This window comes from Drechmeria coniospora, chromosome 01 (genome assembly GCF_001625195.1).
Source record: "Drechmeria coniospora strain ARSEF 6962 chromosome 01, whole genome shotgun sequence".
In the NCBI taxonomy this organism is placed as follows: Eukaryota; Fungi; Ascomycota; class Sordariomycetes; order Hypocreales; family Ophiocordycipitaceae; genus Drechmeria; species Drechmeria coniospora.
The window spans coordinates 1,144,413-1,159,740 of NC_054389.1; the positions used below are offsets into that span (position 1 = coordinate 1,144,413).

At 59.9% G+C, this 15,328-nt stretch overlaps 7 protein-coding genes across 7 annotated transcripts; 5 read left to right on the forward strand and 2 right to left on the reverse strand.

Moving 5' to 3' along the window:
- Window positions 1-670: 670 nt before the first annotated feature.
- Window positions 671-1,243, forward strand: DCS_00294 (uncharacterized protein; the record flags this gene model as incomplete). The annotated part of the gene is made up of 1 exon (XM_040797633.1): window positions 671-1,243. One exon carries the CDS (start codon window positions 671-673, stop codon window positions 1,241-1,243), a length of 573 nt encoding a protein of 190 aa, XP_040658516.1.
- Window positions 1,244-1,332: 89 nt separating this feature from the next.
- On the forward strand, window positions 1,333-1,536 carry DCS_00295 (uncharacterized protein; the record flags this gene model as incomplete). Its single annotated transcript, XM_040797634.1, has 1 exon — window positions 1,333-1,536. The coding sequence occupies one exon, from the start codon at window positions 1,333-1,335 to the stop codon at window positions 1,534-1,536; it is 204 nt and encodes a 67-aa protein (XP_040658517.1).
- Window positions 1,537-1,662: 126 nt separating this feature from the next.
- Window positions 1,663-2,852, reverse strand: DCS_00296 (putative DNA replication complex GINS protein PSF2; the record flags this gene model as incomplete). The annotated part of the gene is made up of 3 exons (XM_040797635.1): window positions 1,663-2,313; window positions 2,532-2,765; window positions 2,820-2,852. 3 exons carry the CDS (start codon window positions 2,850-2,852, stop codon window positions 1,663-1,665), a joined length of 918 nt encoding a protein of 305 aa, XP_040658518.1.
- A 4,738-nt stretch (window positions 2,853-7,590) lies between these two features.
- Window positions 7,591-8,711, forward strand: DCS_00297 (uncharacterized protein; the record flags this gene model as incomplete). The annotated part of the gene is made up of 3 exons (XM_040797636.1): window positions 7,591-7,631; window positions 7,707-7,847; window positions 7,958-8,711. 3 exons carry the CDS (start codon window positions 7,591-7,593, stop codon window positions 8,709-8,711), a joined length of 936 nt encoding a protein of 311 aa, XP_040658519.1.
- Window positions 8,712-9,292: 581 nt separating this feature from the next.
- DCS_00298 (uncharacterized protein) lies at window positions 9,293-10,444 on the forward strand (the record flags this gene model as incomplete). The annotated part of the gene is made up of 1 exon (XM_040797637.1): window positions 9,293-10,444. The coding sequence occupies one exon, from the start codon at window positions 9,293-9,295 to the stop codon at window positions 10,442-10,444; it is 1,152 nt and encodes a 383-aa protein (XP_040658520.1).
- Window positions 10,445-10,703: 259 nt separating this feature from the next.
- DCS_00299 (prolyl-tRNA synthetase) lies at window positions 10,704-12,445 on the reverse strand (the record flags this gene model as incomplete). The annotated part of the gene is made up of 2 exons (XM_040797638.1): window positions 10,704-11,801; window positions 11,918-12,445. The coding sequence occupies 2 exons, from the start codon at window positions 12,443-12,445 to the stop codon at window positions 10,704-10,706; spliced, it is 1,626 nt and encodes a 541-aa protein (XP_040658521.1).
- A 712-nt stretch (window positions 12,446-13,157) lies between these two features.
- DCS_00300 (T-complex protein 1 subunit alpha) lies at window positions 13,158-15,036 on the forward strand (the record flags this gene model as incomplete). The annotated part of the gene is made up of 3 exons (XM_040797639.1): window positions 13,158-13,245; window positions 13,305-13,390; window positions 13,513-15,036. 3 exons carry the CDS (start codon window positions 13,158-13,160, stop codon window positions 15,034-15,036), a joined length of 1,698 nt encoding a protein of 565 aa, XP_040658522.1.
- Window positions 15,037-15,328: the final 292 nt, after the last annotated feature.

The following is a 15,328-nucleotide window of genomic DNA, read 5'->3' on the forward strand; positions in this document are numbered from 1 at the left end:
ATGCATCATCGCAACCAAGGCAAGGGCAAGGGCCAACGAAACCTAGCAGGCAGCAGCGGCCAAAATTCCATCGAGTTCCACCGTCGACGAGTCGTCGAGAACCGTGAGACTGGGTCGACTTTTAGCCGTGACCAGTCCGAGTCGATTCGACATTTGCTTGATCAGTCGCAAAATCAAAATCAATCCCAGCATTTTTGCTCATTTTCATTCGTGGCATTCGCTTGCTTTCCTGCTGTAGTGCGGTTGTAAGCAGAGTCTCCTTTCCAAGAGCGACAAGTCAAGTCCGCCATTCGTTGACGAGCGGCGGTCTCCGACCAAGTTACTCACTTCTTCTGGTCCTTTACGAACCCAGGAATCATTCCGACTAGCACCAATTTACGGGCATACCATACAAGACAAGGAGAGCAACAGGCTGTCTGTCTCTGGCCGCCTCGTTCTCTGTTACCGTTAACCGTTTGCCCATCCTCTCCAGGCATTCCATCTTTGGCTCTCCAGCCAGAATATCCGTTTGCATCTTGGGTTTCCAGGCATACCACACCCGCTGCAACCTGGATCGACTGTAGCCATCCACTGCCGTTCCCAATCCATCCCATCCATAGCAGCCAACGCAAGGCAACGGTGCCGACTGGACGCTGTCTCTCTTCCACGGCCCTGCCTCCCTTCCATTCGGATGCGTGGCACAAAGTTGAGGGGGTCGCGAAGGGCCAAAGAAATGGCCAAGGAGTCGGCGGGTACGAGGACGAGCGTTCGTCTCACTCGCCTCCGGGCCAAGATCACGGGCGCACCGCCCATCATGTCGGGTCTCGACCATCGGGAGCGAGCGGTCGAACCGCTGCCCATGGACCCGCAGCCTTTGACGACCATGGCGATCCGGCGCCTGCTCCCCGTCGGCGACCCGCAGCGCCTCTCCCTCTTCAAGGTCGTCGGTCGCATCGCCAGGGAGAGAGCGATGGCGCGGCAGGTCGGCAGGAGGAGGAATGGGGCCTCGGCCGCCGCCGCAGCCAGGGCTCCGAGAGGCGTGGTGGACCACGGCGGCGCGACAATGGCGGCCATCGAAGTCGACACGAAAGACACCAAAGTCGAGGTGAAAGACCATGACAGAAACAGCTCAAAGGTTGAGGCCAGAAAAACCAAGGGTGGCGGCAGCGTGAATGCCAACGTCAACGTCGACGTGAAGGACGACGACGGCTGGTCCGAGGATGAAGGCAACGAAAAAGTCGACTGCTCCCTCGCCCGCAGGTAGCTCTTCCCACCACAGTCGGATCCTGAGGAGAACAAGGCGAGAGTGAGCGGGCGACGCAGGCTGGGCGAGCGGGCAGGACCCGGGGCACCATGGAGATGGCCAACCGTCCGATCCGATGGGAGGCGAGAGTGGGTGATTGGCGGCGGCGGCGATGCATGCCAGGCGCAGTCGACGGCAAAGGCAGTGGAGAGTGTCGGCGTCGGGATCATGGCTTGGTTGGGGATGCCATTGTGCGCCACGAGATGAGCAATGACCAGCGGAAGGAAGAGGCCAGGATCGGCGCCGACGTGTAATGGCGGGAGGGAAACTCGAAGGATGGCTGGGTCATTATGCCAAGATAGCACTGACCTTGTCTATTCCTTCGCTCGTCGCTCACTGGGTTGTGCCGTCTGTCGATTTTGGGGTCCGGGGTGGCCTCGTCACAGACCCATGTCGTCGTCGCTGGGCGCGTCGTCGTCGTCATCCCGTCCTCCACCCTCCTCCTCCTCCTCGCGACGTGCGGCCTCGGCGCTCGCTCCAATCTTGCGCACGCCCTCGACGACGCCGGTGACGAAGCCCCTGCTCTCGGCCAGCTCCATGGCGCCGACGCCTCGCAGGCTCATGACGCCGTCGACGCCCGTCTCGAGCTGCTGGGTGCTCGCCCGCATCTTGGCGGCGCGGACCTCTTGCAGGTCGCGCAGGAGCGAGCGGACGTCCGAGGCGGAGGGGACATCGTCGGCGGCGTGGGCGAGCAGCATCTCGGCGAGCTCGAACCAATGGTAGGGCAGGGCACCAGCGGGCGCGTCGGAGGTGCAGGAGGGCAGAAAGGGTGGCGACAGGACGACCTCTGGGTCGGGGCCGGCACCGTACCGGCTCGCGTTCCCCTTGCCGTCGGCGCGGACGGGCGGGGGCGGCGGAGGAGCCCACCCCCTCGTGTCGACGTTGGTCTCGTGGTGGATGACTTCCCGCAGCGAGTCCGGGTGGAGCCAGGGTGGCGGGACGATGCTGGCGCGGCGCTGCTTCTTGAGCAAGATGGCGAGCCAGAGAGGCAGGTTGCTCCGGTGCGGCGGTCGGAGCGTGGGCGTGGTGCCCTGCCGGGACGGATCATGTTTGCGTCAGCCGAGGCGCCACGGCGAGGGAGGTGAGGACGGAACATTGGGCAGCAGCAGCACAGGCGTGGGAGCGGCCAGCATGGGGAATGGGCCGGGGCGAGCCTCACGGCACGGGGCACGGGGCAAGGTGCAAGGGGGACGGGGACGGGGGACGGGGGATGGGGGACGGGGGACGGGAGGGGAGGAGATGGGCTCACGGCGAGAAGGTCGATGCTCTCGAGGCGCTGACGAGGAAGGACGGTGACGAGCTCCATGTCGCAGAGGAAGGCGACCTCTGAAGGAACGAGGCCCGGCGGAAGAGGCAGCGCCATGGCGAGAGCCGCGCTGGGTCTCGGCGGGTAACAAAAGTTCTCAACCGGCGCGGAGCGGAGGGAGGCGAGGCTAGGCGAGGCGAGACGGGATGAGGTGAGGTTGAGGGGGGCAAAGTGAAGCTATACTGCACAAGGTACCATGTACACAAAGTCCCAACGCGTGATGGCACGCACACTCCTTATTCGCGAACGTCGAGAAAGGGCCATGGTTGGTTGGTCAGCGACTTGGCGGAGAGCAAAAACTGTGTGAGCGAACAGCTGACCCACCACCCACCATCCGCTACAGGTACTCAGCACAGGAGAGCTCACAAGTAAGTAAGTACTTACAAGTACAAGTACAAGCACAAGTAACTATCATTAATACTTACTTACAGTACTCCGTACTTGTATCTACTTCAGCACAAGTAAGCCAATACTCGTGGTGGCTTGTATTGAACATGGTACACCTCTGTAGAGCTCGCGAGCACTTGCGAGTATTACGAGGAATACGCTGGATTTTAGGTAATAATGCATGCAGTTGGGTGGATGCTGCGCTCGAGTTGGAAACTTGCCGAAGGCCCTTTTGAGATATGGAGACTTGGGGAGAGGAAATGTTTCTATAATTACATTCCGATGTTATCACGAGTACCGGAATTACCTACATATACCTAGTTCATGCCCATGTAACGGGACTGTATGGAGGTATGGAGTACATGTACTGTAGATGGATGCATCCGTGCTGATGCCATTAGTGCAAGTTAGTATTCGGCGACTCCCGGCGACCAACTGACCGCTCACTGTAAGTGCTGTATGTAGCCTTTCCGCAATGGACCTTGGCGACGTCGTATGCGCACACGGTTCGAACCTTTGCTCCTTGACCCGGATCTCGGGCTCGTTGGCAGCTGCCCCCAAAACAATACCCTAAAAACCGGGGTCACACGTAGGTACTTTTTCGTGCGGGGAGTTCCATTTACGTACGCCGACTTGCACGTACATCTACTTACATGAGCTCCGTGCGGATTACTACCGTCCCGGGACTCCGTACTACAACCAGCCAAGTACACGTACAGGCACACCTGCATGTGTTCCGTACGGAGTACTGGATTCGTCGGTTCATGTTTCAATGGAAATGCCGAGTAGGTATTTCGAATAATACCCCAGTACCTAGACTTGCTGTCCACTGCTCCCGAGTACGAACTGCACATGTACATACACGTCACGTACGAGTATAAGCCCGTGGACGGCGTAGATGCACAGAGTCTTAAGTAATTACACGAGTACTTACTTACATGGACGGGCTCGGTAGGTACTCCGTACTACATGTACAGTACGGAGTAGTGCGTACGGGGTACAATGAAGAATAGAGTAATAATACGGAGACTAAATCAGCTCCGCCAAGCCGCGTTTTCCGTCTCAAGTACGGCGAATGAATACTTGTATTACATGGTAAAATTACTCGCTGGAGTAGCGCGTCCACTCATAGTAAGAGCGAGTACGGAGCACACTTCTGTTTATGTACTTGGGCAGTTGTAAAGAATAAAAGGCAAAGGTTGCTATACGATACCTCACGCCACTATAGTATACGATATCTACATGTGGTTGGTGCATTACTGCGTCTGGACGGCAAGGGTAGCTGGAACCGACCGACCTAGTGCCTGCAAGTACGATTGCGGTGTACTTGTAGATGGAGAGACGTCAGCAGGGAAGATTGGGCGCCTGCCGAAGCGCAAAGGCGCCATACCACGACTTGTGCAGTGCTGTCGGATACATGTACTGTACTTCTTGCAGCACGTACAGTACCCGTCGTGGTGGGCCGACGATGCAACGCAGATGTCCGGGGTTCGGTGTCCATTCCGGGATTTGCTGCTTCCCATGCAAGCCAGGTCGCCGTCCACGACGGTCTTGCTTCGCAGCAAAGTAGCTCATGATATGAACACCTGTGCAGCGTTGCAGATGAATAGGATTCGCGTTCTAGAGCGCACGTGTCCTAGGACGGGGGACGGGCGGACGGGCGGACGGCCTCGGATCCCCCACGGACCCCGGTGAATGCCCCGCGGGCCAGGCTAGCAGCGGCACCCAGTTGCGTACCGCCAGTGTTCTACAGCAAGTAGTACGGAGTACATGCCTACTAACTTACTTACCTAGCTAGTAGGTACTAGTAATTACGGAATACCAAGTACGGAGTTCTTGTAACACAACAATATGTACTTTACAGAGGACAGTACGTACACTGATACTCCCCTTGTAGTATTGACAACACATGGACGTGTACTCCGTACCCCGTACAGTTCTTACGCAGGTACGGAGTGCTGCACTGCTTACTTGTTACAGGACTTGTACTGCTGGCAGTGCAGTAAAAGCACATGTAGTCGTGGACCACTACTGGAGGCACCTTGGTACCCAGCACTTGGACATGTGCCTACCTAGTAGCATACGGTACAGCTTCGACCTGGTGTATGAACCGCGTATGGAACTGTGCAGCATGTCTTATCGAATGGCAGGCACACGAGCGGCCACGGGCAGAGCCGGTCCGGTCCGTGGGTGCACTCCCTTCTGCACCGGTAGACTCACACTCGTGTCTGATACCGTGCCTGTTCGGGAACAGGCCGCCGTCTCCTTTCGGCTGGGGAGTTGAATGTTGCGTCCACATCGGGAATGGAGGCGAGCAAGGACGAGCCGGTGGCGCGCACGCAGAGAAACGGCACGCGCGACAAGGTCCTCGAGGATGCGTCGCCAACATCATTGCCATGTACCGTAGAGCACGCGCCGCCGTGGCCTTGGGCCTTGGGCTTGGGCATGCACGCGCTAGTTCATCGGCCATGCCGAACCGCCGTCGCCGTCCGTGAGGGGAGTGAGGGCAGGGCGCAGGCGGCGTGAACGGGTTACCGAGTCCCGTCGTCCCCGACGCCTGTGGTCTGCGTCGTCTGGTGGGTCGCGAGCGGCTGCTGAGCGGGTTCTGAGCGGTCGCTCACTGCGTCAACGAGTCACAAGTGCTCACCGCTCTGCCGCGGCGGGGTAGCGCCCTGGTGGCCTGCAAAACGGCGGACGGGGTGACGGTCCGTCGAGCCGTCGAGCTGCAGACGCGATCCGGAAGCCAGCGAGGCCATCCCACCCATGGCTGCGTCGTCGTTGCTGCGTCGCTGCTTCGGCAGGGGTCGCATGGATGGGTGTGTGCATCCAAGTACCTACACCTACACCTGCCCGCACACACCTGCCTGTAGGTACCGGATCCGACGACGGGCGTAGTTGTAGGTGTAGGTAGGTGCTCATCGCCGGGTGCAGGCCTGACCGGAAGCTGACGTGCCCCAAGACGGCGGCAGCGTTGCCGCTCTTTTTCACGGCCCAGGACCGTCCTACACCTCCCGCTCTGTCCTGTGTCGTGCATCATCATCTCGTGTCATCGTCGTAATTCCGTCGTGCCTGGCCAGGACCGAGGAGCGCCGACGAGGAATCGAAAAAATGTCATCAGCACCGTCTGGGGCGCGGGAAGGGTGAGAAAAAAAAGGAAAAAAAACGAAGAAGAAAATGACGAAAGACAAAAAAAATGGCCGCGGAAACGCAATGGAAATGCTCCATGATTCCTAGGCGAGCAAGCATCAAGTATTCCGTGCTCCGTCCATACTGTGCTGTGCAGGGAGGGGTTTGGCGGAGAACAATGTCAGGTATTATTGCCACTCCGTAGTGTTTGGTACCAACGGCGAGGCAAGTCCATTGTATGGAAGGCGCAGAGGGCGACGGAGGCGTCCAAGGAAAGTGCTCCCAGCTCACGGGTGCGCCTGCCAGTCAGGGATGGATGCACTTCATCCTCGTCCTTTGCTGCATCACCCGTCACCGTCACCTTCACCGACCGACCGCCGGATTGACTACTGGGAATATTAGCCATGCTGCCTCCGAAACGTTGCCGTCGAAACGCTTGCCGGAGTTGGGGCTTGATTCAAGGCCGGGAAGGGATGACGACTTGGCCATCGCCACCAGGCCTCATGTCCCTCGAGTCACCATCACCGGTGGCCATCGCCAACCACCATCACCGCTCTCACCACTCACCACTCAACCACCGACGACGCCGCCGCCGCCGCCCTCGTCGTCATCCGGTCTCAGACAAGCACGTACGTACTCGCGAGCACGGGGGACCCTTTGCTTCCTGCTGACCGGGCCGGATGCGCCTCGTAGGGCTGACCGGGGCGGCCGTTCTTGCAGCACAGCATTTTGCGTCCAGCTCCTCGCCGGCACGCCCAATCAGGAACGGCACCCACGGCGAGCCCGTCGCCGTCACTCAAAGCTACGTTACCTGCCGCTTCCACTCACCCCGCCAGTATCGCCGATTCGAGCCTCTTCTCCCTCGCACACGACCACGGCCGCCTTCGTCGGTGTGTCCCCCCCCCCCTTCCGACTCCCCTGACCGTGGCTGGCTCAGCCCCCTCCGGGCCGGGGGGAGGTGGGAGGTCATACAGGACCGAACCGTCAAGTACGTGTAATTACGGAGCACCTGCCGACTCGAACTAACCCGGCTTGTCTTACTCTTACACGCGTCCCAACAAGGCAATTTACCTACCAATAGGTGCCTATTCGTACGTCGAGCAGGACTCGTTTCCACCAGCAAGCATCCCTCCTTGCTACCGAGAACCGATCGTCTCCGCTCATGCTGATGGACCCATCCGTCATCGCCTTGGCCATCCGTGTACTGGGTACGGAGTACATGGAAATGAAGCAAGGTAAATACAAGTACAAGAGCCTCGTCTCGCCGCTTGTTTCTTGCACGCAAATATTGACATCATACCGCCACCCATCCCTCCATGCCATTGTCGACATCCTCCTCCGCGGCTTCATCCGTCTCAACCCGATCATCCCTCTGCCTATTCGTCCGATCGTCATCATCCAGGACCCTCGCCTGCGTGTACCTCCGCTTCGCGGCCCAACTCGTCCTTCTTCCTACTAGAATCTTTCCTCGTCGGTCGAATCATAGACCATGACGAGCAGCAGGTTGTTTCCGCCCACGACGGGCGGTCTGTAAGTCGGCCAAACCGCACCCTGATACCCGACGAGACGAGACGAGTCGTGGCGTGGCATGACATGACGTGGCAGGACGAAACATGACACTGACGGACCTTTCATGTCTAGACCCCAGCCGGGAGAACACATGATGACGACGTTTGCCGTGACCAAGCAGAAGCGGGCGACGCGGGCCAAGTTTGCCAAAGTCCGCACCGGCTGCATAACGTGTAAGTGCCTGATGCTCCTGGGGAATCGTCTTGGCTGACCCGTCGATAAAGGCAAGTGAGTCGACGACGGACGCTACGACGGCCTTGGTCCCTTGCTGATACCCTCCCCCGCAGACGCCGCCACGTCAAGTGCGACGAAGCGAAGCCGTGCTGTAAGAACTGCCTCAAATGGGCCGGCTTCTGCAGCGGTTACGAGAGCGCCGAGAGCCTTCAGAGCCGGTCTCCCAAGGTTGCCAAGAATAAGCGCGCCGAGCCGGCGGCGCAAGCCTGCTGCGGCGATTCGTCGAGCACGGCAGACGACGCCTCCTCCGTCGCCAGCACCATGTCCTTGAGCCCGCCGAGTCACGCCGACGAGCCTGTCTCGGCCTCGGTGTCTGCCGCCGGCTTCGACGACGTCTTCTGGAAGCAAACGCTACCGCGGCTGGTCCGCGACAGCGCCGCCGTCCGGTGCGCCAACATGGCCGTCCACGCCCTCCTCTTCGCCAAGGACCCTGCTCCCGCCGCCGGCTGCGCGAGCGACTGGAGCGATCGCTACGAGCGCGCCCTCGCCTGCTACGGCCGCGCCCTCCGCATTGCGCGACAGCAGGCGAGCGTCAAACCGACGGATGTGCGCGAGGCCGTCTTGTGCTCCATGTTCTTCGTCATCTTCGAGACCATCAACGAGGACGAGGCCGCGGCCGAGGCGCATCTGCAGAGCGGCCAGCGCGTCCTGGACGAGCTTGGTCCCCGTCACGTCACGGGCGAGACGCCGAGGCTGCGGACGATGCTGCGTCGGGTGCTGCAGTGCGTCGCCAACCAGGCTCGTCAACTGGACTATGCCGACCATCTCTGGTTCGGGATTCCGCTGGACGAGTTTCTCGACGAATGATTGCGCTTTCGCATGGGGAGAGTGGAGCGATATCATGAGGGTATGATAATGACGGGTGAAAAGGCTAGCCATGTGTCATGGTAGAGTCGGCACGCGGGACATGATGCACACGAAAGAAGACATGCCGCTCATCAATTCTATTCTACTCATCTTCCCAATTTTTTTTCTTTTCAAAATCTTTCCACCTTTTCAACGTCTCATCGGCCTATAGCCACACTCTGTTCGGAGGGCTTGTCCCATGAACCCCATGAACCGGGCGGGAACTTCCGACCGACGCCGGCTTCCTCGCGGCCCGTTAGTGGAGCCCATCCAGCGACGTCTTGGCTTCCCCGTCATGGGGTTGCACTCGGTCCTGTCCATGCTCTCCCGCACTCTGCTCTCTCAATCTCTCATGCCCTCTCTCTCGTGCCCTCTCTCGCGTACACCCTCCTCTCTCGTACGCTCTCTCCCTACTCTCGCTCACACGCACACACACGCTCTCTTCCCTTCGACTCTTCACCTCGTCGAAGAGTCATAGATCATAGTTCGTGCGCAAGTTCACTTCCAGAACCGACCCGGTCTAGACGTCAAGGCGCACCGCCATGTCCCTCACTCTCACCCTCGACCAGCCCAGCGCTGACGAGCAGATCCGCACTTGGACGCGCACACATCCTGCCTGGGGAGCCTCGTATCCGCTCGACAAGTACCTCGAGCGTGAGCGCCATCTCCTCGACGTGCCCCTCGCCCGTGATGGCGGAATCACCCAGTGGATCCTCACCGATCCTTCCCTCTCCCACGCTGACGACCAGCGTCCCGTGCTATCGTCGTGCGAGACTCTGCGCAAGGCAGCCTTCGTCAGAGGTGCCGATGGTGTCGTACAACGCGTCTGGGCCCACGGCGTCGCCAGCGTTTTTACCTATCCCGAATTTCGAAGCCAGGGGTACGCCAGGACGATGCTCGAGCTCATCACTCAACGTCTCACCCGGGAGGAGTCCGAACTCCCCGGAGATGCTGCCTTTTCCATCCTCTTCTCCGACATCGGAAAAACGTACTATGCGGCGCTCGGGTGGAAACCATACGAGAGCGCCCACCTGTCCTTACCCGTCATGGCGACCAACACCACGACCGGCGACGACTCCGCTTCGCGGACCGCGCTGACTCTCATCACCGACGATAATCTTCCTGCTCTTGCTGCACGGGATGAAGAGCTGCTGCATCAGAAGCTCTCCCGTCCACCGCACGACCCGAGTAAGACCAGGGTCGCCATCATTCCGGATCTCGACACATTCCAATGGCACTTTGCTCGTGAGGTTCACATGTGCCAGCACCACTTCTCTCGGGCGCCCACCGTCCATGGTGCCATATACACGCCGCCAGGGGGGGCATCTGATGGTCAGCGCGTCTGGGCTGTTTGGTCCTCCACCCAGAACGGCGGCAAGGAGAAGCCGGAAAAGAACGTCATGTACATTCTGCGGTTCGTCGTCGAGGACCAGCGCATTTCCGACGAGGAGCTATCCGTCGCCTTCAAGAACATTGTCAACGTGGCGAAGCGTGAGGCCCGAGAGTGGCTCTGCACCTCCATCGACATGTGGAACCCGGACGAGAGGATCAAGGCCCTCGTTTCCGGCATGGCTGACTTGCAGGCCAAGTTGGTCGTCAGAGAAAACGACAACATCCCCAGTTTGCGATGGCTTGGAGATGCGTCCGCATCGGACATCGAGTGGCTTGCGAACGAACGCTTCGAATGGTGCTAGTACACCATCCATACTTCACCATCACCCCCATCAACATCACCATCATCACCACCATCACCACCATCACCACCATCCATATCATATCACTTGCATAGATAAAAAAAGACATCAGACCGTCATCGTCGTCGTCATCGTCATCGTCCCATTCATTCCATCTTCATCCTCCTCCCCAACCTGTGCGGCTAAAATTTGACAGATAGTTACAGGGCCTAGGCTTCTCGTGATTCCGCCGCCTGGAAACGCCGGCATACGCGGCCGCCTAGTAACTTCGTCCAAACATGACCCACTTCTGCGCCTTGCCCTTGCACTCGGGGTTGAGGCATGCCGTTTCGCCCGGCACGAGCTCGCTTCCTTCCGGCTGCTCGAACGGGATGCAGAGGCTCTTCATGCCCATCGACGGGAGCTTCTGGTTCTCGGGCACGTCACGCTGGTCGTCGACTCGCGTCGTCAGCTCCTTCATCCGGTCCTCGCACTTGCCGTCGAGGCAGAAGGGGATGAGAACGACATTCTTGTCGTCGAGCGCGGGGAGGACGTCGTCCCAGCTGGTGATCTTGCGACGATGCTCCCGGAAGGAGGCCTCGGCCTTGGTGTACATGTCCTTCTGGATCGTCTCCAACAGCTCGGGCACCTTGGTGCCGACTTCGGCGATGGGGAAGGTGCCCTTTTCGCCCGTGTCCCGTCGCGCCCAGCTGATGACCTCCTTGGAGGCGTCCTTGGGACCGAACTCGATCCGCAGCGGAACACCCTTGAGCTCCCAGTCGTTAAACTTCCAGGCGGGCGTGTAGCCTTCCCTCCAGTCGGTATCGGACCGGACGCCGGCCTTCCTGAGCGTCTGCTTGATCTCGTCCATCTGGTCCTCGTGCTTTTTCCTGTCCTCGGCCGTCGTGCTCTTGTTGATGCCGACGGGGATCAGGATGGCCTGCACCTTGGCGACGCGGGGAGGGAGCACGAGTCCCTTGTCATCGCCGTGGACCATGACCATGACGCCGATGACACGGGTGGAAAGGCCCCACGAGTTCTGCCACACGTGCATGTGGGTGCCCTTGTTGCTCGGGTCCTCGACCGTGATGTCGAACATCTTGCTGAAGTTCTGGCCCAAGCAGTGCGACGTGGCGCCCTGGATGCCTCGGCCGTTGGCGGGGACGTAGCCCTCGACCGTGGTGGTGTAGTAGCCGCCGGCAAACTTTTCGTTCTCCGTCTTGCGTCCGCGGACGACGGGGAGGGCGAGGAGCTGCTCGTACACGCCGGCGTAGAGCTCCAGGATCTGCAGCACCTCCTCGCCGGCGAGCTTCTCCGTCAAGTGCGCCGTGTGACCCTCCTGCCACAGAAACTCGCGCGTTCGGAGGAACGGAGTCGTCTGCTTGGCTTCCCACCGCACCACCGAGTTCCACTGGTTCAGTCGAAGGGGGAGGTCGCGGTGGCTGCGGATCCACTTGGAGTAGTACGGGTACATGACGGCCTCGGACGTCGGACGGATCGCCACGGGGACTTCGAGGTCCTTGTCGCCGCTGCCGAGGGTGAGGGTGAGAAGGATGTCCACCGACAATCAGGAGGGGCGGGGGGAGAGCTGGAAACGTACGCCTTGGTGACCCACGCGAGCTCAGGGGCGAAGCCGTCGACGTGGTCCTTTTCCTTCTCCAGCGACTTGGAGGACAGGAAGAGGGGGAAGCTGACCTCGTCGACGCCCAGCTCCTCGATGTTCTCCGAGAACCACTTGCGGATGACGGTCCATATGTGCATGGCCAGGGGGCGCAGGACGAAGAAGCCCGAGATTTCCTGGTAGTACTCGACCATGTCGGCCTTGAGGACGACCTCCTGGTACCATGCCGGAAAGTTTTCCGACTTGGACACGGTGATGCCGATGATGTCCTCCGTCTTCTTGCCGCCGACGACCGGAAGGGTGGCCTTCTTCGCCGCTTTGGCAGCCTTCTCGGCCGCCAGCTTGGCCTGCTTCTCGGCCTTCTTCAAGGCACTCTTGGATGGCTCAGCAGCACCCTCCATTCTTGCGGTCCTTCGTTTCTACGGAAATCGGGGAAATGACCAAGTCGAAGAGCTTGCCGAGGAGAGCCACGCCTTGGAGTGACGGAAAATTGTCGTCGCGAGCAAGCGTGGAGGAGGTAGAGAGGTCTGACTCTTATTGAGATCGATGTTGTTGTGGCCGTTTTCTGCCCCGCCATCCTGCTACCCCCCCTATCGGAGGTCAGGAGGGGCACTTGGAGCGGATGGCGCACAAGCACAGTGACAATTTTCAGAAGCAACAAGCAACACCGGCCAATCAGGGCCAGGGAAGCCTCCAGGACGGCGTGCCTGAAGACCGTCGCTGGCGCGCCTACAGTGGATGCAAGTACAGGTACATTGCGCCCCGTACCCCTTACCAGATTGGCGTCGCGCCAGCAGGTCTAGCCTAAAGTACGAGCACGACGGTAAGTGTACTTGTACCTGCGTTACGACGATAAGCTGTACAGGTACCTGCGCTACTCCGTACTTGCAGCGACAATGCGGTACGCACGTCTATTTGGCCCACGGAGCTGGAAGAATCTCAGCTTCCGGCGAAAAAGTGTCAACGTGCAACTCCAGAAAGCGGCCTGAAGCTACGAGCTGTGGAGGCATCCGCGATATTCCTCAGCAAACAGTACCATCATCGCCTTCCTTTTCAAGCTCCCCATCGTCGCCGCATCGCACAAGTCGCTCGACGCGTTGGACACTCTGCGTGATGGCGTCCATGTTTGAGCAGCCTCGGAACGGCACCTTGTTCCTCGGCGGCCAAAAGATCTCCGGCTCCGACATTCGCGACCAAAACGGTACCGGCACCCAGCATGAACTCTGCCGGATGGCCCGTCACTGACCTTGTACTCCACAGTGCTGGCTACCCAAGCGATTGCCAATGTGGTGAAAAGTTCTTTCGGCCCCAGCGGCCTCGACAAGATGATGGTCGACGACATCGGTGTAGGCCCCTCCCCTCCCTCTCCTACCCTCCGCTCCCTCTCCTACCCTATCCTACCCTACCCTACCCTCCCCTCCTCCCCTCCCTCCCTCGATCGGCATGAACGGTGCTGATACATGACCAGGACGTGACCGTGACCAACGATGGCGCCACGATCCTCAGCCTCCTCGACGTCGAGGATCCCGCCGGCAAGATCCTCGTCGACCTCGCCCAGCAGCAGGACAAGGAAGTGGGCGACGGCACGACGTCGGTCGTGCTCATCGCCGCCGAGCTTCTGCGAAGGGGCAACGAGCTGATGAAGAACCGCATCCACCCGACAACCATCATCACCGGCTACCGATTAGCCCTGCGAGAGGCCGTCAAGTACCTCAACGAAAACATCAGCATCAAGGTCGAGAACCTCGGGCGGGACTCGCTCATGAACATCGCCAAGACGTCCATGTCCAGCAAGATCATCGGCGCCGATTCCGACTTCTTCGCGAGCATGGTGGTCGATGCCATGCTGGCGGTCAAATCGACCAACAATCGAAACGAGACCAAGTACCCCGTCAAGGCCATCAACATCCTCAAGGCCCACGGCAAGGGCGTCCGCGAGTCGACCTTGATCAAGGGCTACGCTCTCAACTGCACCGTCGCCTCGCAAGCCATGCCGACCATCGTCAAGGACGCGAAAATCGCCCTCCTGGACATGAACCTGCAGAAGGAGAGGATGAAGATGGGCGTTCAGATCACCGTCGACGACCCCCAACAACTGGAGCAGATTCGCGCGCGCGAGTCCGGCATGGTCCTCGAGAGGGTCGACATGATCCTCAAGGCCGGCGCCAACGTCATCCTGACGACCAAGGGCATCGACGACTTGTGCCTGAAGATGTTTGTCGAGCGCGGCGCCATGGGCGTGAGGAGATGCAAGAAGGAGGACCTGCGACGCATCGCGAGAGCCACGGGCGGCACCCTCCTCAGCACTCTGTCCGACCTCAACGGCGACGAGAAGTTTGACCCCTCCTACCTGGGCCATGCCGAGGAAGTCGTCCAGGAGCGCATCTCGGATGACGAGTGCATCCTCGTCAAGGGAACCAAGGCCTTCTCCTCGGCCTCTTGCATCCTGCGCGGGCCCAACGACTTTACGCTCGACGAGATGGAGCGGTCCATCCACGACTCGCTCTGCGCCGTCAAGAGGACGCTGGAGAGCGGCAGCATAGTTCCCGGCGGCGGTGCCGTCGAGACGGCCCTGCACATCTACCTCGAGGAGTTTGCCGGCACCGTCGGCTCCCGCGAGCAGCTGGCCATCGGCGAGTTCGCACAGTCCCTCCTCGTCATCCCCAAGACTCTCGCCGTCAACGCGGCCAAGGACAGCGCCGAGCTCGTCGCCCAGCTGCGATCCCGGCACGCCCTCTCACAACGAACCCAGGAGGGCGACGGCAGCGAGGACGAGAAGATCATCGCCAAGAAGAAGGGCTACAAGAACTACGGCCTCGACCTGATGCGCGGAAAGGTGGTGGACGAGCTGAAGCTCGGCGTGCTCGAGCCCAGCATGAGCAAGGTGCGGCAGCTCAAGAGCGCCGTCGAGGCTTGCATCAGCATCATGCGGATCGATACCCTCATCAAGCTGGACCCGGAGCAGAGGCAGGATGACGGCCACGACCATTAGAGATGGGGCGGTTGTATTTAGGCGGCATGCACAGTAGAACTCGCGCAAAAATTCGCGCACTCTCCTGCACACGGCCATGTAAAGGAGGCATGGGGACACTTGGCATGTGACGAAGACCGGGCCATGGGCAACGCTCTGGAGACACGGACACGGGGATTCCTCCGCCGTAGGCTTGATAGAACGTTGTATTTTATACAATGCGCATAACCCCCCATGGGAGATTCAGGAGTGGCATCCACCAAAGACATGACTCTTGCTCTTCTCCTCCGACGAACTTTCCGGCTTGTCATCC